This window comes from Callithrix jacchus, chromosome 5, assembly GCF_049354715.1.
Source record: "Callithrix jacchus isolate 240 chromosome 5, calJac240_pri, whole genome shotgun sequence".
Lineage (NCBI taxonomy): Eukaryota > Metazoa > Chordata > Mammalia > Primates > Cebidae > Callithrix > Callithrix jacchus.
In genome coordinates this window covers 8211463-8232076 of record NC_133506.1, presented here as the reverse complement: position 1 = coordinate 8232076, position 20614 = coordinate 8211463, and the positions used below count along the sequence as shown (strand labels likewise).

Genomic DNA, 20614 nt, shown 5'->3' with positions numbered 1-20614 from the left:
TCTTCCAGTGGGTATAGTGTTGGCAACTACACTGCGCAATTATTGGAAGAATTCTTCTCTAACATAATACATGACCCAAGAGCATTCCTAAATAAACTTCTTTCATACAGTGAGGGTGTCTCAGTGCCTCAGTCTGGAATGGTTGACAGCCCTGTATCTGTCCTGTCTCTAGTAATCATTCATTTAAAAGAGCTAATGAGGCTTACAAATCTTAATATTGTATGAACACCTTGACTTAGATGTGTGAATATAGCCACCTGTGCCATCCTAAGTGAAAATGCCACTTAGACCCACCCCATCCTCACTGTGTTGTTAGCTGCAGCGTTGCATTGTTCTTTGGTGATGGTTTTGTAGTGAATGATTTATATTTTTGCCCAGTCTTCTGTACCTGAAGCAGACAGGCAGGCTGATTGGGACAGAGAATGTGGTCACAGCCCTAACCTACATGGACCTATACCTTTGGCCAACTTGGTACTGAGCTGTGGACACACTGGTAATATGTTACCATCTTTGCCGAGTTACATTGTCATGTCTCCGTTAAACCTCAACGGAAGCAGCTTCATTTTAAATTAGCTTTACTATAAATAATTGCCTCATCTTTCTACCGTTTGGTTCAAAGTATCCCTGAGTATCCTGCCTCTGTACAAAGTAATGGATATCCAAGCTTACTTGTAGCCTTATTTGTAATAACAAAACATTGAAGGGTTAACTTTTACCACAGTTTGATAGGAAAGCTATTTCTATTTTTTATCACTTGTCTAATTCATGGTGAAGGCAACTGCCACCTTAAGTTCTTTGGGGAATAATGTAGAGTATAAATAAAATGCAAAGAATGAAGCTTGCTGCTTTCAGGCTCCCAGACCATTAGTTTAATCTTTCAAGCAAAACAGAACTTAGCCTTTTTGTCTCTTTTCTAGACACTGTTGTGAAGGACCAGGCTCGAATGGGTTCATCTAGCATGGCAGGGGGCAGTACGCCTGTCAGCAGCGCCAATATGATGTCAGGTCAGTTCACTGGTAAATTTCCTTTAAAAAAAATGTTGAAGTCAATTACTATTCTTAGCTTTGTGATCTTATTTATTGTATACCTTCTTTTCTCTGTACTGGTGGTCTTCTGACTTTTCTCACCAAGTTTCAGCATGCTTAACACATGGTGTTAAGCTTAACACTTAATACTTCAGTGACACTGTCCTGAGTAGAGTGTACAATATCAGAAACAGTATTAAGAAATTGGGGTGTAAAGATGGGGTTTGTACGTTGGGGTGTGTGTGTACAAGGACAGTTCTCTGATATTTAACAGAGCAACTACAGAGTATGAGTTATAAAAACATAAGTAAAATTGTTTTTAATTATTGAATCAGTGTGATGTATAGTGAGTTTTCATAGAATACCCAATTCCTCCAAAGGAACTAGAGGCACATACGTTAAGAATTATACATGTAGGCAACATCCAAGTGGGTGCACATGTGGTAGTGAAGGCATTTATCGAGACACTCTCAAATGCTGTTGCCCCTCCCCCCATTTTTTTAAGGAACTAGCTGCCCACTAGAGTTTACCCCTTGAGTATCCTACCTCTATACAGAGTACTGTGTATCCAAGCCTACTTGTAGCCTTATTTGTAATAACAAAACATTGAGAATAGCTATCAGTAGGAAACTGGTTAAATCAGTTATGATATATCCATTTAATGGAATATGATGCAGCCAGAGAAAAGAATGAATGTGTTTTATGTTCTGTTAGAGCTCCAACTCCAATATAATAATGTGAAATTTAAAAAGCAAGATGCAGGCCGGTAATCCCCTGTAATTACAGGATTACACCTGTAATCCCCGTACTTTGAGAAGCTGAGGCGGGTGGATCACGAGTCAAGAGATGGAGACCATCCTGGCCAACATGATGAAACCCCGTCTCTACTAAAAATACAAAAATAACTGGGTATCGTGGTGTGCACCTGTAGTCCCAGCTACTCGGGAGGCTGAGGCAGAAGAATCGCTTGAACCCAAGAGGCGGAGGTTGCAGTGAGCAGAGATTGTGCCACTGCACTCCAGCCTGGCAACAGAGTGAGACTCCATCTCCAAAAAAAAAAAAAAAAAGCAAGATGCAGGGCCAGGTGCAGTGGCTTATGCCTGTAATCCCAGCACTTTGGGAGGCTGATGCAGGCGGATCACTTGAGGTCAGGAGTTTGAGATCAGCCTGGCCAGCATAGCGAAACCTTGTCTGTACTGAAAATACAAAAAATTAGCTGGGCATGGTGGCAGGCGCCTTTAATCCCACCTACTTAGAGGCTAAGACAAGATAATCGCTTGAACCTGGGAGGCAAAGGTTATGAGCCGAAATCACACTACTGCACTCCAGCCTAGGTGACAGAGTGAGACTCTGTCTTAAAAACAAAACAAAAGTAAGGTGCAGAGCCATGTCTACAAGCAGGAGTGGAGAATAATATATAATAATGTTCTTATATATGATTCATTTTTGAGACAGGGTCTTGCTCTGTCACCCAGGCTGGAATGCAGTGGCACAATCTCAGCTCACTGCAACATCCGCTTCCTGGGTTCAAGCGATTCTCCCACCTCAGCCTCACAGGTAGCTAGGACTACAGGTGCCTGCTATCACATTCAGCTGAGGTTTGTATTTTTAGTAGAGATGGGGTCTCACCATGTTGGTCAGGCTGTCTCGAACTCCTGACCTCAGGTGATCCAACCAACTTGGCCTCCCAAAGTGCTGGGATTATAGGTGTGAGCCACTGCACCCGGCCTGTATGATTCTTATATGAATATTCTTATAAAATGATATTCATGTACAAGTGTTAAATGTCTCTGGTAGGATATACCCCAAAAATGGTGCCATAAGTTGGCCAAGCAGTAAGGTGTGGGAAATTTTTCACTGCATACTTGTTTTGTTTTGTTTCACTTTGTTGCCCAGGCTGGAGAGCAATGGTGCTATCTCAGCTCACTGCAACCTCTGCCTCTGGGTTCAAGCAGTTCTCCTACTTCAGCCTTCCAAGTAGCTGGGATTACAGGCCTGTGCCACAACACCTGGCTAATTATTTTGTATTAGTAGTAGAGATGGGATTTCACTTTGTTAGCCAGTCTGATCTTGAACTCCTGACCTCAGGTGATCCACCCGCCTCGGCCTCCCAAAGTGCTGGGATTACAGGCGTGAGCCACTACACCTGGCCTTTGCATACTTTTTGAACCTTTTGTGTTTTGAACCATGTGAATATATTACCTGTGTGTACATGTACACACACACACACGATTAGAGAAGCAGAAGAAATCAAATGGAAATAAACTCCAAAACACAATTTTAGCTTAGAAAGTGCGACTTTCCCCGTTCAAATTGACTTTTAGTAATTTTGAAAACTGCCAGCTATGAGGACAGCGTGGTATAAGAGCACATGAGCTTTGACTGCAGTCCTATGCTGTTCAGGATGGTAGTGACTAGCCAGGTGAGGTATTTAATCAAAACTGAATTAAATTTAAAATGTAATTCCTCAGTTGCACTAGCCGTATTTCAAGTGCCCAGCAGCCACATGTGGTTGGCTAGTGGCTACCAGGTTGGACAGCACTGTCCTAGACAGGCCTGGGTTAGAATCCAACCATGGTTGCCAGTTGCTACTGGTGTACCTTGGTGTACAAACTGCTGAAACTGTCCAAGCCTAGATTTCTTTACCTGTCTCCTAAATTAATTAGGACTTGCCACTTTAATGTTAATTTGTGAGAATCAGACTTGAAGTATATGTAAAAATCTGGCTAAGAAGGAGTCTCCAGTAAAGAATTCTCGTTAGTTTTGCAGCAAGTGCTATGAGAAATTGGTAAGATTGCTATGGTTCATGTCTCTGGCTCACTGACATCTGTTTTCTTTCAGGGATTTCTTCAGTGCCAACCCCTTCACCCCTTGGACCTCTGGCAGGCTCACCAGTGATTGCTGCTGCCAACCCCCTTGGGATGCCTGTTCCAGCTGCCGCTGGCGCTCAGCAGTAACAGCTGTCTGTCTCCTGATGCCTGAGCAGAGGTGGGGGAGTCCACCCTCCTTGATGCAGCTTGCGCCTGGCGGGGAGGGGTGAAACACTTCAGAAGCACCGTGTCTGAACCGTTGCTTGTGGATTTATAGTAGTTCAGTCATAAAAAAAAATTATAATAGGCTGATTTTCTTTTTTTCTTTTTTCTTTTTTTTTTTTTTTAACTCGAACTTTTCATAACTCAGGGGATTCCCTGAAAAATTACCTGCAGGTGGAATATTTCATGGACAATTTTTTTTCTCCCCTTCCAAATTTAGTTCCTCATCACAATAGAACAAAGATAAACCAGCCTCAATCCCGGCTGCTGCATTTGGGTGGAGATTTCTTCCCATTCCCAACATTGTTCCTCCACCATCCCACACTTCGGGGGGTTGGTATCTTGTGCTCTTCTCCAGAGATTACAAAAATGTAGCTTTTCAAGAAAGGCGGGAAGAAAGGAGGCAGGAAGGAAAGAAGGAAGGGAGGACCCAATCTGTAGGAGCAGTGGACTGCTTGCTGGTCATTTACATCACTTTATTCCATAAGCGCGTCAGTGGGCTTATCCTAGTGGCTCTCGTGGAAATGTGTCTTAGTTACGTTGAGATGTTGAAAATCTACCCAAAATGCAGACAGATACTAAAAACTTCTGTTCGGTAAGAATCATGTCTTATTGATCTAACCCTAAATCCAACTCATTTATAATTTTAGTTTGAGTTTAGTTTAAAATTTTGATACCTTCCCTCCCGGGCTCCTTACCTTGGTCTTTCCCTATTCATCTCCCAACATGGTATGTACCATAGCTGGTAGGAGGGGGAAGGCAAAATCTTTCTCAGTTTTCTTTGTCTTGGCCATTTTGCATTCAGTTAGTTGCTGGGCATAACTTAATTGCTTTTTACAAAAGAAACAAACATTGTCTATACAGGTTTCATGCTAGAGCTAATGGGAGATGTGGCCACACTGAGTTCCATTTTAAGCTTTCTACCCTCTTTTCCACCTACCTTCCTTTCCCCTTCCCTCACATGCCATCCAGCGAGAAGACCTGCTCCTCAGTCTTATAAATGTATCTTGAGAGGTAGGAGCAGAGCCACTATCTCCATTGAAGCTGAAATGGTAGACCTGTAATTGTGGGAAAACTATAAACTCTCTTGTTACAGCCCTGCCACCCCTTGCTGTGTGTATATATATAATACTTTGTCCTTCATATGTGAAAGATCCAGTGTTGGAATTCTTTGGTGTAAATAAACATTTGGTTTTATTTATCAAGGTTAGATTTAAGTTCCCTGTGTAAAGGTCTTGCTGGGTGGGTGTCTCATGTTCACATCTGAGGGGCCTGCAGCCCTGTACCGTGGAGGCTTCCCAAGGCCCCCATTTTTATACACCCCTCATTCGACCCATGGTACTGGGCAGGGCAGAGAGGCCTTAAAAAAAAGCACCACAAGCCAAAGCGTCTCTGGGGATTAAGGATCCTTTGCCATAAAACTCATTTTGTGTCTCAGCAGTGCAGGGATTGGGGATGGAAAAAGTCGCCAGTTTTTGTGTGTGTTTGTGTATGTGTAAAGTGGACTTTCCACTGTAATCCAACCACCTAAGTTTATCAGGTGCTTCACTGAGGAAGCCTAGTTTTTTAAGCACAATAGCAAAACCATCAGCTCTGTTTTTTCTCCTGTTATTTCATTACATTACAGTAGCTGCTTATGGGAACTAGGAAAAATTCTTCCAACATATTTTAAGGCCTAAAATCTTAGTTCCCCATTCTCCTACCTTTATAGATTCACAAGCCTTTCTCACCTAGGCATCATAGGTAAACATAATTGTTTGGGGAGTTGAATTTAATGAACTTATCTAACTTTGTAACCCATCTTGGCTTTAGTAACCTTATCAAGGTGGTGGCTTTAGTGAATATCATGGTAAACTTGAGAGGATGCTAAAGCTTCCTTTTATAGCGCTTCTCAACTATAGGGAGAGCTGAAGGGAAAACATTCTGACTGTGTGGCAGGGTGATTTTCTTCCTTATGACCACTTACAGTGGGTATTTATTGTACTTGACCCTTTTATGCCCTAGAATGCTGTGAGGGTTATCATGTTGAATTTGTGCAGAAGCTAAAAGCACCAGATGTGCCAGAGATGCAATTTGTTATTATGTTTGCACTGGATTGTGATTGAACAGGACACTTATAACTAATGAATTCTTTCTTTTGAGGTGGGGAGAGGGTTGTAAATCAAGACTTCATGCCCTACCCTTGTAGCTCGGAAATCTAGCTGTAGCTTAGGCTGATGCAGAGAGCTGCAGACAGCTGGACCTCCTTACACCCATCAGACCTTGCAAGAAACAGAAGGTGAATGCAGAGGACTCTGAGGTGCCACCCAAGAGCCTTTTAAAATCAATAGAAGTTTTTAAAAATGCTACTTAGAGTCACTGCAGAAGCATGAAGAGAGAAAAAAAAACAATTGGGTTGGGGGTGGGGGGGAGGCAAGGGTTTACAGAGTAACAACTTATGTGTTGTTGTAAATTACCTCATCTGTACACCTTGTATTGGGACACTATTTCTCAGCACTACCTGTGTCTGCATTGCTTAGATGGCAGGAAATGGAATGGCCAATATGAAAAGTTATGTTGGCAATTACTCTGAAAGATTTTTTAAAGTATTTTTAAACTTTGTTTGAAGTGGTCCCTCCCCTCTTCCTCTGCTTTTTTTTTTAAGTTTGAAGCCAGAAGTCCCTCCCCCACCTTGATTTATTGGTTGTAATTGTATTGTAATTGGTATAACTAAAACATAACTGTGCTGGGAAGAAGTTGTGCCATGAAGGTCTTTAATTTTTTTTTTAAATAAAAACATTTAAATAAATGAAATGTCCCTGCAGCCTGAGCAATATGCTTCTCCAAACGACACCGTGTGTGATAGATGGCTTAGTTTTCATGCTGTGAATTCTGTTTCTTGTACTTGAAATGCCTGTCCAGCTTACAGGAGTCAGATTAAATTGTTAGAGTGGGACTGTCAGACAGAGGAATATATTTTGTAAAGTCGATCTTCACTGTATGGCTAACTGCTGTAGTCCTAAAGTAGTGGAGAAACTTAGAGATTGGTTGACAAATTAGGGAATTTTAATTTCCTCTGTTTTTAACTTTCATCTTTGCTTCACCTTTTGATAAGTGTGGTTATAATTAGGACTGACCCTTTGAGCATCTCTTGAAAAACCTAATTTTGTCCCACCAGCAGATTCTCTCCCAAGATTGGAATTGGGTTTGCATACAAGAGAGGCTGTCTTCCCAGGGCTTTTTCCTGGCTATAGAAAGTTAACCAAAAGGGCTGTGTAGTAAGGTCATCCTCAGTTCCTTCCTCGAAAAAAAAAAATGGGTCTTAAAATGGTTTTATCCTGAGTCCTGCTTCCCCCGCTGTCGTCACTACCCTTGCGTTTCTTTTTCCTCAGACCACTGAACTTCTGTTGTATTATTTTGTGTCTCCCACTTGCATGTAAACTCCCTGATGACCTTGCATGTCTTATGCAATCCTCATTAACACCTTTTGTTTTGCTTTTTTAAAGTGGGTTCATTTTCCCTCAGGATTGAGAGTATTGAATGGAATAGCACAAGGGAAATGCTTAACACCCTACTTGGCTTGTAATAATAGGCGCTTAATAAATTGTAGTTCCACTCTCTACCCCGTTGCCACCCTTTCTCTCCCTACACAGACACACACACACATACACACAGTAAATGGAAGTATTGTTGCATAAAGAACATCTCAAAATCTTAAGAACTTTGCCCTTGAGTTTGTAGTTATAATTATGAGCCCCAGGCCAGACTGAACTAACATGACAAGTAACTTTAATGAGACCCTGCTAAACAGGTATCTGAAGGTTAAGACATGATCCTGGCCAATTTAGTAGACTTAGATCCTGCAGTCTCCCTGCCTTTCACCTGCTATATTACCTGTATGTAATATAGGTTGAGTATCCCCTATCCAAGATGGTTGGGACCAGAAGTGTTTTTAATTGTTTTGGATTTTGGAACATTTGCAGAATACATGGCAGTTGAGTATTCCTAATGTGAAATTTGAAATACTCCAATGAGCATTTACATCGAGCATCATGTTGATCCCCAACAAATTTCAGATTTTTGAGGATTTTGTATTTTCAAATTTGGAATGGTCAACATGTAATATGAAATTCAGACTATTCTCCAAGTGAGACAGATAAGTAAAGGGTGTCACAAGATGTTCTGGACTCAGTCCTATGTAAATAAGTACTTCCTACACTTTATAGCTCTCCTTTGATTCTGTGCTAAATTTAACCATCAGAAAAGCAGTGTAACTGCAAGTGGCCTACTTCTAGCCAGAGTTCTGTCTGGCAGTGTGATTTTTTGACCAGTTAACTTCTCTGAATCTTTTCTTCACAGGTGATTTAAATTCTTATTGTAAAACATTTTAGCCATGTACTGAGTTTTAAAGAAAGCTGTAATACATTCATAATCCTGCCACCCAAACTGACTTTCCATTACCAATACAGACCAAGCCCCCTTTCTGCCCTTTTCTGGTTATACCCTCTTCTTCCTCCTTTCCCCAGAGGACCCAGTATTTTCTATCTGTTAAATTAGGGTTTAAGTACTTGTTTCATACAGTTGTTCAGATTCGATGATAAACGTCTGGTGTATGGCAGAGTTGGGCCAAACGTTGGTTTCTATTCTGAATTGTACAGTTGTACAGACTATGTGCAGCAAAAGGATGCTACATTAGAGGGAGGCCATAGATGTTTGTATTTGGAAAATTTCTGACACTTTACCAGCAGATGGCAGTAAAATGTCTTTACTAGAAGAAACAATATCCAAGCATTAAACATGACAGGTTTTCAGCAGGTACAAGTCAAGTTTCTGATTGCTTGAAGACCAGCATTGCCTTGTACTGTAGCAAATTACAAACTGGATTTGTTTCCCTGTGGCTATAATCACTAGAGGTTTTTCGTTTTGTTTTTTGAGACAGATCTTGCTGTGTCACCAAGGCTGGAATGCATAGCGCCATCATGGCTCACTGCAGCCTCAACCTCCCAGGCTTAGGTGATCCTCCCACCTCAGCCTTCCAGGGATTGCAGGCACATGCCATCATGCCTGGCTAATTTTTATATGTTTTTTTGTAGAGATGAGGTTTTGCCAGGTTACCCAAACTGGTCTTGAACTCCTGAGCTCAAGCAATCTGCCTGCTTGCTTTGGCCTCCCAAAGTCCTGAGATTATAGGCATGAGCCACCACACCTGACCCACTAGGGATTCTTATTGGCCTCAGTGTAAGAAGCCCCTCCCCAGGTACCTCCAGATGGAAGCTTACAGGATGGTCAGTGCATTTCTTGGAGAGTTCCTGAGGGGATTGAATATTTCTGAGTCAGCTTCACTCTTGCGTCATCTGCTTTGACAGTTTTTTTTCTTGACTCCTGTAATGAGAAGAAGGGAAAAATGCAACAGCAGCTGAGGCTGGCTTCCTGATCCCACCCCAGGAATCAGAGTCTCAGCTACACTGATAAACATTTCTAGCCATACCTGGAAGGAGAGGACCTTGCTTCTGTGTGTTGAACAGTTCCAAGAGCTCCCCGGTGAACTTCCTGCAGAGAAGCCTCCATAACCCTCAACGTTTCAGATCTGACGTGTTCCTCACTCACTGGCATTCGTCACCAACCCATGCTGACTGTTCTTTCCAGAGTTCATTTCTGTAACGTAGGATGTTATTGGATTCAACAAACATTTGTAAGTGCCCCTGAGCCTGGTCCTGTGCTAAACACTGGGGATAGAGAGGTAAGACACGAGCCCACGGGGAAATTTATGTTGTTGTTAATTAGAAAAGTGAGAAACAAAATTGTATATGTGGGATAATTCCAACTGTTGTTTTAAAAAAAAAAATCCCTAGGAAACACGCAAATTTCCAATCAACATGGTTGACTGAGTTAACTCAGGTGGGTACCCACCTCTTACTGCAAATGAATGGGGCTGCCGACTAAAGGAGCATCATTTACTTTCAAGTAAATAGCCTATTTCAAAGAAAGAATTGGAAATCCCTAGTTGGCAAAAAGGAAGGCAGAATTCATCCTTAATATAAGTGGGTATTAAAGTCACAGGGCCTCCAAGACACTAGGTATGGGTACAGATGGGCCTCAGGCTAGGGATTAGGGTTTGAATGTCCCCAGGAAGATGGGACACAGACTCTGGGCCTTTGCTCTGGTACTTGGAAAGGCTGCAGACGTGGGGTGGGGTGGGAGGACTGCAGTTAAAACTGGAAGACTACTGGCCGTTGTTGCCTCTGGGAGATGAGGTTAAGATATCAGGGAAGGTCCTCATGCCTGCGGTCAGAGCACTTTGGGAGCCTAGGAGTTCCACACCAGCCTGGACAAACCATCTCACAGAAAATAGATTAGCCAAGTATGGTGGTGTGTGCCTGTTCCCAGATACTGGGGAGGCCAAAGTGAGAGAATTAATTGCCTGAGCCCAGGAGGTCGAGGCTGCAGTGAGCTGTGATTGCACCACAGCACTTAAGCCCAAGTGACGGAGCAAGACCCTGTCTAAAAAAAAATTTTAAAAAGTCACAGAAGCTGGCATGGTGGCTCATACCTGTAATCTCAGCTCTTTGTGAGGCTGAGGCAGGAGGATTGCTTGAAGCCAAGAGTTTGAGACCAGCCTGGGCAACATAGGGAGACTCCTGCCTCTACCAGAATTATTATAAATTAGCTGGATGTGGTGGGGCATGCCTATAGTGCTAACTACTCTGGAGGCTGAGGCAGGAGGATCACTTGAGCCCAGGAGTTCAGGCCGCAGTGAGCTGTGATAGTGCCACTAAACCCCAGACTGGGCAACACAGTGAGACCCTGTCTGTATAAAGAAATTGTTATTAATTGAAGAAAGATGTAATAAGCTGGGTATAGCAGCTCACACCTGTAATCTCAGAACTTTGAGAGGTGGTGGCAGGTGGATCACTTGAGCTCAGGAATTCAAGGCTAGCTTGGGAAACATGATGTGATGAGACCTGATCACTACAAAAAATACAAAAATTAGCCAGGTCTGGTGGTGCATGCCTGTAGTCCCAGCTACCTGGGAGTCTGAGGTGGAAGAATCATTTGAACTCAGGAGGTTGAGCCTGCAGTGAGCCATGATTTCACCACTACACTCCAGGCTGTGTAACAGAGGGAGACCCTGATCCCACCCGGGATGGAATCCCACTCCAAAAAAAAAATTAAAAACTCAGTATGTGCTGGGCATGGTGGCTCACACCTGTAATTCCAGCACTTGGAGGGCCAAGGTGGGTGGATCACCTGAGGTCAGGAGTTCTAGACCAGACACCAACATGGTGAAACCTCATTACTACTAAAAACAAAAATTAGCCTGGAATGGTGACTTGCGCTTGCAGTTCCAGCTACTCTGGAGGCTGGGGCAGGAGAATCACTTGAATCTAGGAGGTGGCAGTTGCAGTGAACTGAGATTGTCACTACTCTAGCCTGGGTGACAGACCCAGACTTCGTCATTTAAAAAAAAAACCACTAGGAAGGAAACTTGAACTCTTGGAGACGGTAGAATGGTCAGTGAGGCCTCAGTGGAGGGGCTGCTTGAACTGGCTGGGAGAGGCCCAGCCTTAGCAAGTTTAACCTGCCAAGGGCCATGCCTGGGATCAGAACCGTGTCTTCTGGCTCAATTTTGTTTCCTGGGCTGCTTTTGCACAGCTCTGGTTCCAGGAATCGGTCCAGGTTTACAGCCAGTCATTGCAGATAAAGTTTTTCTTTCTCTTGCTTTGGCTCTGTCTAGTCTTTGCCTCACACAGATTTCTAAGGTGACTAGTTCAACTGATCTAGACCAAGTTCAGCCCAAGCAGCTGTTCTTCAGGTTGTGGTTCGACTGGGCTGGGCACCTCTGTGTGAACTGGATTCAGGTTTGCTCAATGTGGCAGAAGTTGCAGCAGCTATCCAGAACATGCTCTTCTCTTCACTGAAACATAAGAGGCCAAATGAAATCACACAAGCACATTTCAAGCCTCTGCTGCGTTACAAGCATTAAAAGCAAATCACATAGCTACACCCAACATCAGTGTGGTAGGGAAGTATAGACCCCGTGTGGGGAAAACTTTATGAAGTTATATGGCAAAAGGTGTGTATGTATAGTCTTATTACAGGGGAGTGAAGAAATAGAACCAATAATGTAATCAACTATACTATTAATATATCAGTAGGAACAGAAGGCAACCACGTATAATATCTATATATATGTGTGTGTGTGTGGAAAGGATTATCAACTCTTAGATGCAGAGTCTCTGTTGCCTTGGCTGGAGTGCAGTGGCACGATCTTGGCTCATTGCAGCCTCCACCTCCCAGGTTCAAGTGATTCTGCCTCAGCCTCCCAAGTAGCTGGGATTATAGGTGGGTACAACCACACCTGGATAATTTCTGTAATTTTTTTTTTTTTTGAGACGGAGTAGCTGGGACTACAGGCGCGCACCACCGTGCCCAGCTAATTTTTTTATTTTTATTTTTTAGTAAGGACAGGGTTTCACCTTGTTGACCAGGATGGTCTCAATCTCTTGACCTCGTGATCTACCCGCCTTGGCCTCCCAAAGTGCTGGGATTATAGGCTGAGCCACCGTGCCCGGCCCCAATTTTTGTATTTTTTATAGAGATGGGGTTTCACCATGTTGGCCAGGATGGTCTCGAACTTCTGACCTCAACTGATCCACCCGCTTCGGCCTCCCAAAATCCTGGGATTACAGGGGGTGAGCCACTGCACCTGGTCGAGAATAGTTTTCAGGCAACAAAAATTGAAAATCAGTCTTTGAGCTCCATGGCCAAAAACAACGTAACATTCCATTGTATACAGGGTGCTTCTGGGGTCCTCAGTGTCTGTTTATTGGGGTTGTGGTTACAGGTTGTGTTTGCTCTATAATTATTTGTTAAACTTCCCATTTATGTTTGGGGCACTTCTCAGTATATTGGCTAGAGTTCAAATGTTTAAAAGTTTACAAAATAAAAGAACAGAGCAGAGCAAGACAAGTCAAAAAAGTAATTATTAACTCCAGTAGGAATGGGAAAAGTTATGAAAGGAAGGAAAACTAAATATCATACTGCTGGCTCAGCTGTGATTAGAATTTACGTAGTCATAATGGAAACACTGAATACTGGTCTAACCAGGATTACAGTATGATTACAATGGAAAGTTGAGTGATGGGAAATGTGGGCATGTGTGGTAGTGTTGGTAACAGGACAAGTGGTTTAAGCTCTAAACTCTCATCTTTTATAAGGGGAATTAAATAATGCCTAAAATTGAAAAGCAACCAGTTGCATGTTATTTTGAGATTTTTAAAAATTATTGTTAACATAGTAGCAGTATTTACTTTTAAAATTCTATGTATCACTCTGATAAAAAAGCAAACTACATTTTAATAAATGAATATTTATCTTGAATGCATCTGCTTCCCACCATTCCAATTGCCAAATTCCACATCCAGGCCACCATCCTCTCTTGCCTGGAGTATCATAGCAGATAACTGGTCTTGATGGCTTCTCATCTCTCTCTCAATTCCTGATTCATACCACACCTGCAACCAGAGAGCTTTCAAAAATAAATCTTCTAAGCCAGGCACAGTGGCTCAGAAGATCTATAATCCCAGCATTTGGGGAGGCCAAGGCCAGATGATCACTTGAGGCCTGGGTAATATAGTCCCGTTTCTACAAAAAATAAAAGTAAAAACATCAACTAGTGTGGTGGTGTGTGCCTGTAGTGCTAGCTACTGGGGAGGCTGGGTGGGAGGATCTCTTGAGCCCAGGAGTTGGAGGCTGCAGTGAGCTATGATTACACCACTCTCAGGAGACCTGGGTGACAGAATGAGACCCTCTCTCTTAAAAATAATAAATTTTATCTCAGTCATTTGCTTAAAAGCCTTTCAAAGACTACATCACAGGCAATGTTGATTGTCTCCTCCCAAGGGAGTCATTCCTCCCTTCTGTTGACAGAGCCCCAGTTTGAGGGGCAGCAGGATCTCCACCCTGTTGCTGTGAGACTCTGCAGTTGTGACTGGTTTAGAGGTGGACACACAGGGAGAGGTCTTCTGGAGAGCTGAGAACAGAAGACAACTGGCTTCAAATCTAGGGAGAGACAGGCACAAAATGGAAGAGAAGACATAAGCACTGGTTACCTGGTAAACACAAAGTGGACACTGGCGAGGGACTGGGTCATGGAGATTGCAGGAGTCTTTACCCTTTACAGGGTTTTTCCACCACGAACCCCCACTGGGAGCACACAGAAGATGGGAGAACATTTTAATAAAACGTCTCAAGATCTGGAAGAAGATAATGGCAGTCACTGAAGGGATCAGTGTTCCACCCAGACCCTTCCCTGTATCCCGTACTGAACAAAAGCCTTAATCTGTGGAGGGAAGGACACCAAACACTGTCACCCCTTGGGTAAAGCCCCCTTGCATCTGGGGGAATGAAACAGGAACAAAACAAAACTTTCCATGGGCGGGGGCAGGTGTACACACTGGGCCCAGAACTGGGGGAGGAGCAGGGGCACTAAGGAAGCCATAACCCCAAAACCCAGGGACACAAAGGGCCTGACAGAACAGAGAATTCCCTCATTCCCCACCTGCCAATGGTAAGCTGACAAGCCTCGAGCAAAAGTAAAAATGTTGGCCGGGGGCGGTGGCTCATGCCTGTAATCCCAGCACTTTGGGAGGCTGAGGTGGGAGGATCACCTGAGGTCAGGAGTTCAAGACCAGCCTGACCAACATGGATAAAGCCCATTTCTACTAAAAGTACAAAAAAAATTAGCCGGGTGTGGTGGTACATGCCTGTAATCCCAGCTACTTGAGAGGCTGAGGCAGAATTGCTTGAATCCGGGAGACAGAGGATGCCATGAGCTGAGATGGCAACATAGTACTCCAGCCTGGGCAACAAAAGTGAAACTCGGTCTCAAAAAAAAAAAAAGTAAAAATGTTGCAGGAGAGAGACACGAGCAGAAAGAAGACCCTTTCTGAGGCTCACAAAGGGAAGACCTAAAGCTGAGGGGGGAGCACACATGGAAGGAGGAAAACCCCTCTGGCAGGCCAGCCCGTACCCTCAGTTCAAGGTGTCATTGGAGGAACTTGAAGCTTGTGCGTGGGGGGTAACCACAGCAATGATAAACCTCAAGCCCAGCCCAACTCTTCTTTAAACTTTGCTTTGTAGAGACAGTCTTGCTCTGCTGCACAGGCTGAAGTGCAGTGGTGTGACTGCACCTCAGGGCAGCCTCACACTCCTGGGCTCAAGCCATCCTCCTGCCTCAGCCTTCCCAGTAGCTAGTATAACAGGCACGCACCAAAAATGCCCAGCTAATTTTTATGAGTTTTTTGTAGAGATGGGGTGTCACTATGTTGTTGCCCAAGCTGATGTCAAACTCCTGCGCTCAAGCAATCTTGCCATGTTGGCTTCCCAAAGTGCTGGGATTATAGGCGTGAGCCACCCACCCAGCCTATCCTAACTCCTAACTAGATTAATTCAAACCACCATACTAAAGGCCTGCGCAGGAAAAGCGTGCCCATTTCTACACAAAACCCCCTTCCCTGGACCTCTACTGTCCTACACAAGATGTCCAACTTTGACGAACACTTACAAAGCAAGAGATAAATCACATACTCCCAGGAGACCAAGCAATCTTTAGAACCAAACACAGATGTCAGAGCTGGTACAGAATTTTAAATAACTAATATGGTAAAAGGTCTAACAGTAAAGGTAGACAACATGCAGGATCAAAAGTGTAATCTCAGCAGAGAGATGGAAGCTATGAGAACCAAATGGAAGTGCTCAAAATGAGAAACACTAACAGAGATGAACATTTCCATGGAGCTCATCAGTGGATTTGACACAGCCAAGGAAAGAATGAATGAACTCAAAGATAGGTCAAGAGAAATTATTCAAACAGAAACACTGGAAAAAATGGGTGAAGGGAAAAGAAAACAAAACAAAACAGGACATCCAAGAGTTGTGGGACAATATCAAACATTCGAACATATGTATAGTTAGATTCCCAGAAGAAAGGAGAAAGAACAGGAAAAGAAACATTTAAAGTATTAAAGGCTGAGAATTTTCAACATTAAAGACAGAATACAAACTCCAAGAAGCTCAGAGAGCATGCAGAATAAATGTATATGTATACATACAAACATACAATTAGACATATTCAAAATACTAAAACAAAAGAAAATCTTTGTTGTTATTGTTTGGATGGAGTCTCCTCTGTCATCCAGGCTTGAGTGCAGTGGCGTGATCTCAGCTCACTGGAACCTCCACCTCCTGGGTTCAAGCAATTCTCCTGCTCCAGGCAGGGTGTTGTGGCTCACGCCTGTAATTCCAGCACTTTGGGAGGCCAAGGCGGGCAGATAGAGATTTGGGAGCTCAAGACCAGCCTGGCCAACATGGTGAAACCCAGTCTCGACTGAAGCTAGAAAAATTAGAGGATGTGGCAGCACACACTTGTAATCACGGCTACTCGGGAGGCTGAGGCAGGAGAACCACCTGAACCTGGGAAGCAGAGGTTGCAGTGAGCTGAGACCGCGACACTGTACTCCAGCCTGGGCGACAGAGCAAGTCTCTGTCTCAAAAAAAAAAAGCAATTCTCTTGCCCCAGCCTCCCTAGTAGCTTGGATTACAGGCAAGGACCACCTTGCCCGGCTAATTTTTTGTATTTTTAGTAGAGATGGGATTTCACTATGCTGGTCAGGCTGGTCTCAAACTCCTGACCTTGTGATCTTCCTGCCTCAGCCTCCCAAAGTGCTGGGATTACAGGCGTGAGCCACTGCACCCTACCCAACAAAAGAAAATCTTTTTTGTTGAGACAAAAATCTCTCTCTGTTGCCCAGGCTGGAGTGTAGTGGCATGATCTTGGCTCACTGCAACCTCCACCTCCTGGGTTCAAACAATTCTCCTGCCTCACAGGCACCCGCCACCACACCTGGCTAATTTTTGTATTTTTAGTAGTGATGGGGTTTCACCATGTTGGTCAGGCTGGTCTTGAACTCCTGACCTTGTGATCCGCCTGCCTCAGCCTCCCAAAGTGCTGGGATTACAGCCATGAGCCACTGTGCCCGGCAAAAGAAAATCTTAAAGGCAGCAAGGAAAAAGAAGACATTGCATATAGAGGAAGCTAAGAATTATGGAGATGTCAGAAATCATGCAAGCTAGAAGCCAATGGAGTGAGTTTACTGCTGATGCTGATAGAGGGGAGAAACCACACACAAAAACAGCCTAGCCAAAATTCCGGAATCCTATATCCAATGAAACTGTCTTTCAAAATAAAGGAGAAATAAACTCTCTTTCAGATAAAGAAAAACAGAATTAATTGCTACTTCTACAAGATACTAAAGGAAGTTTTTCAGGCAAAAGGAATATGATACCAGAAAAAAACCTGGGTCTATACGGTGAAATTAAGAGCACTGTAAATTGAATGAATGAAAGTGCAATTAAAATATATTTTAAATTACCTTAGAAATAACTGAAGTGAGCCAGGCGCAGGGCTCACACTTGTAATCCCATCATTTTTGGGAGGCTGAAGCAGGAGGATCGCTTGAGGCCAGGAGTTCAAGACTAGCCTGGGCAACAGCTCCCACTATCTCCCCTCCACCTCTACAAAAAAAAAAAATAATAAATTAATGCAGTTTTAAATAAGCCACCAATTCTTTCTTTTCTTTTCTTTTCCTTTCTTTCTTTCTGTTTCCTTTCTCTCTCTCCCTCCTTCTTTCCCTCTTTCTCTCCCTTCTTCCCCCCTCCCCTTCCCTCTCCTCCCCTCCCTTCCTCTCCTCTCCTCTTCTTTCCTTGATGTGGAGTCTCGCTCTACTACCCAGCCTAGAGTGCAGTGGTGTGATCTCGGCTCACTGCAGTCTCTGCCTCCCAGGTTCAAGTGAGTCTCTTGCCTCAGCCTCCTGAGTAGCTGGGATTACAGGCCTGTGCCACCACATCTGGCTAATTTTTGTATTTTTAGTAGAGACGGGGTTTCACCAAGTTGGCCAAGCTGGTCTTGAACTCCTGGCCTCATGTGGTCTGCCCCCCTTGGCCTCCCAAAGTGCTGGGATTACAGGTGTGAGCCACCACGCCCTGTCACTCTTTTTCTATAAAGGAGCAGATAATAGATTTTAGGTTATGCAGGTCGTATCTCTGTTGCAACCACTCAACTCCACTGTTGCAGCATGGAAACAGCTGTAGAGAGTAGGTAAATGAATGAGCATGGCTCTGTTTAAGTAAAACTTTATGAACACAGATTTAAATTCCATATAGTTTTTATGTGCCACGATGTATTCTAGTTATTCACAGGATAGTGAAACCCTGTGATTTTTCTTAACATTTATAAATGTAAAAGCCATTCTTAGTTCATGAGCCATGCAAAATCAGGCAGTTGACTGGTTCTGGCTTGCAAATGGATGGCCCATCTTTTTTGCTAACCCCCAGTCTAAGGCAAACTTATTAGCAATGAATTGTGTACTTACAGCGCATGCAAAATTTTTAAATACTGATAAATGAATTGTGGTATATGCCCTTTTTTTTAATTGGTTGAATTGCAGTATATTCCTAAGATGAAATTCCACTTATCAATAAAAAGGAATGAACTATTGATTAATGTAACATGATTGCTTGTAAAATAATTATGCTGAGTAAAAGAAGCTAGACAAAAAAAGACTACATACCAAATGATTCCATCCATTAAAAATTCTAGGAAATGAAAACCAATGTATGGTGACAGGATGCAGATCAGTGGTTGTTTACAAGTGATGGGTGCATAAGGGGGAGAAGACAAGAGAAGGAAGAGATTTTAAAAAGTAAAATGTAGGACGACAGCAAGAAGAACAGGAGGGAAGTAATGAGAATCTATTGTAAGGTCTTATACTATATATGAAGCAGGACATTTTTTTGAAAGTAAATTCTGGGGAATTAAAATGTGTTGGAGCAGAGTGGCTCATGCCTGTAATCTCAGCACTTTGGGAGGCCAGGGCAAGAGGATCGTGTGAACCCAGGAGCTCAAGACCAGCCTAAGCAACAGAGTGAAACTTCCATCTTTACCAAAAAAAAATTTTTTTTTAATTAGCTGGGCATGGTGGCTTACACCTGTAGTCTCAGCTACTCCAGAGGCTGAGGCTGAGGTGGGAGCATCTCTTGAACCCCAGAGGTTGAGGTTGCAGTGAACTGTAATCATGTCACTGCACTCCAGCCTAGGCAACAGAGCAAGACCCTGTCTCATTTAAAAAAAAAAAAAAAAAAAAAACAGGCTGGGTCCAGTGGCTCACTCCTGTAATCCCAACACTTTGGGAGGCTGAGGCAGGCTGATCACAAGGTCAGCAGTTCGAGACCAGCTTGGCCAGGATAGTGAAACCCCCATCTCTATGAAAATACAAAAAATTAGCTGGGTGTGGTGGCAGGCACCTGTAATCCCAGCTACTTGGGAGGCTGAGGCAGGAGAATCACTTGAAACTGGAAGGCGGATGTTGTAGCAAGCCGAGATCATGCCACTGCACACCGGCCCGGGCAACAATGCGAGACTCTGTCTCAAAAAAAAAAAAAAAAAAACTGTAAAATTTGAGAGCTGAAATTAAGGAAGAACTAAGCATAGCGATTTCTAATTTTATTAAATTGAATATTCATTTTAGCAATTCAATTAACTTCACAGTAATCTTTTCTGCTCATGTTTGTGATTTTAAAGGTCCCAGAGCACCTTTAAAATAGGATTTACAGGCCGGTCGCAGTGTCTCATGCCTGTAATCTCAGCACTTTGGGAGGCCAAGGCAGGCGGATCACGAGGTCAGGAGATGGAGACTATCCTGGCTAACACGGTGAAACACCGTCTCTATTAAAAATACAAGAAATTAGCCGGGTGTGGTGGTGGATGCCTGTAATCCTAGCTACTCAGGAGGGTGAGGCAGGAGAATCGCTTGAACCAGGGAGGTGGAGGTTTCAGTGAGCCGAGATCACCCCACTGCACTCCAGCCTGGGCAACAAAGCGAGACTCTTTAAAAAAAAAAAAATACTTACAATGTAATGGTGGACCATGGAACCTGAATTGGACAGGATGGACGTGAAACTAGGAAGGGTCAGTAGTAATGGGTTTTATGGGCTGCAGGTCTCAGGATAATAAAGAACTGTCGTAGTTGGGGTGGGAGGTGTAAGAGGGTCATCAAGCAACTGGAATTATGGGAACTTCAGCATGAGGACCTAGCACTGGAAATTTGGGAGGCCACAATCACATCAGGGATGTAATAAGGAATGGATGGCCAATTAGAAAGAAAGGAATGGCACAGGAGACGAGAAAGAAATCAGACCTGATAAGCCGGAGTGCTGCTTTAGATGTGTGGCCACTATTTTGCACAACATAAGGGGGTCACTATTCACATGAACGGCTACATAAATGGCGCTCCCAGGCCTGTGCAGTACATAACCTGTGGACTCGTATGAGATGAACCTGCTAGATCCCCAAGTATCCAAGAATTGAAGACAGGAGTTCGTGTGGGAAGATGAGACAGGAGGTTAAAAAAAATCCTTAGTAAGCAAAAATTGGTCATAACTGTGGAGTATTTACAGAGTTATTGAGAGTGTAATGTTCTAAACACTCTCAATAACCCTGTGAGTTCAGTATTTTTATTA

At 43.4% G+C, this 20614-nt stretch overlaps 1 protein-coding gene across 5 annotated transcripts in view; it reads left to right on the top strand.

The window, feature by feature from the left end:
• The window catches only part of CSNK2A1 (casein kinase 2 alpha 1), a 72923-nt gene extending 66073 nt beyond the window's left edge, over positions 1-6850 (top strand). For all 5 annotated transcript variants that reach the window (XM_078371160.1, XM_078371162.1, XM_078371159.1 and 2 more), the window contains 2 exons: positions 918-1004; positions 3867-6850. In XM_078371160.1, the coding sequence (XP_078227286.1) occupies positions 918-1004; positions 3867-3982 (203 nt within the window). In that variant the 3' untranslated portion in view covers positions 3983-6850. The remainder of the gene's footprint in view (positions 1-917; positions 1005-3866) is intronic.
• Positions 6851-20614: the final 13764 nt, after the last annotated feature.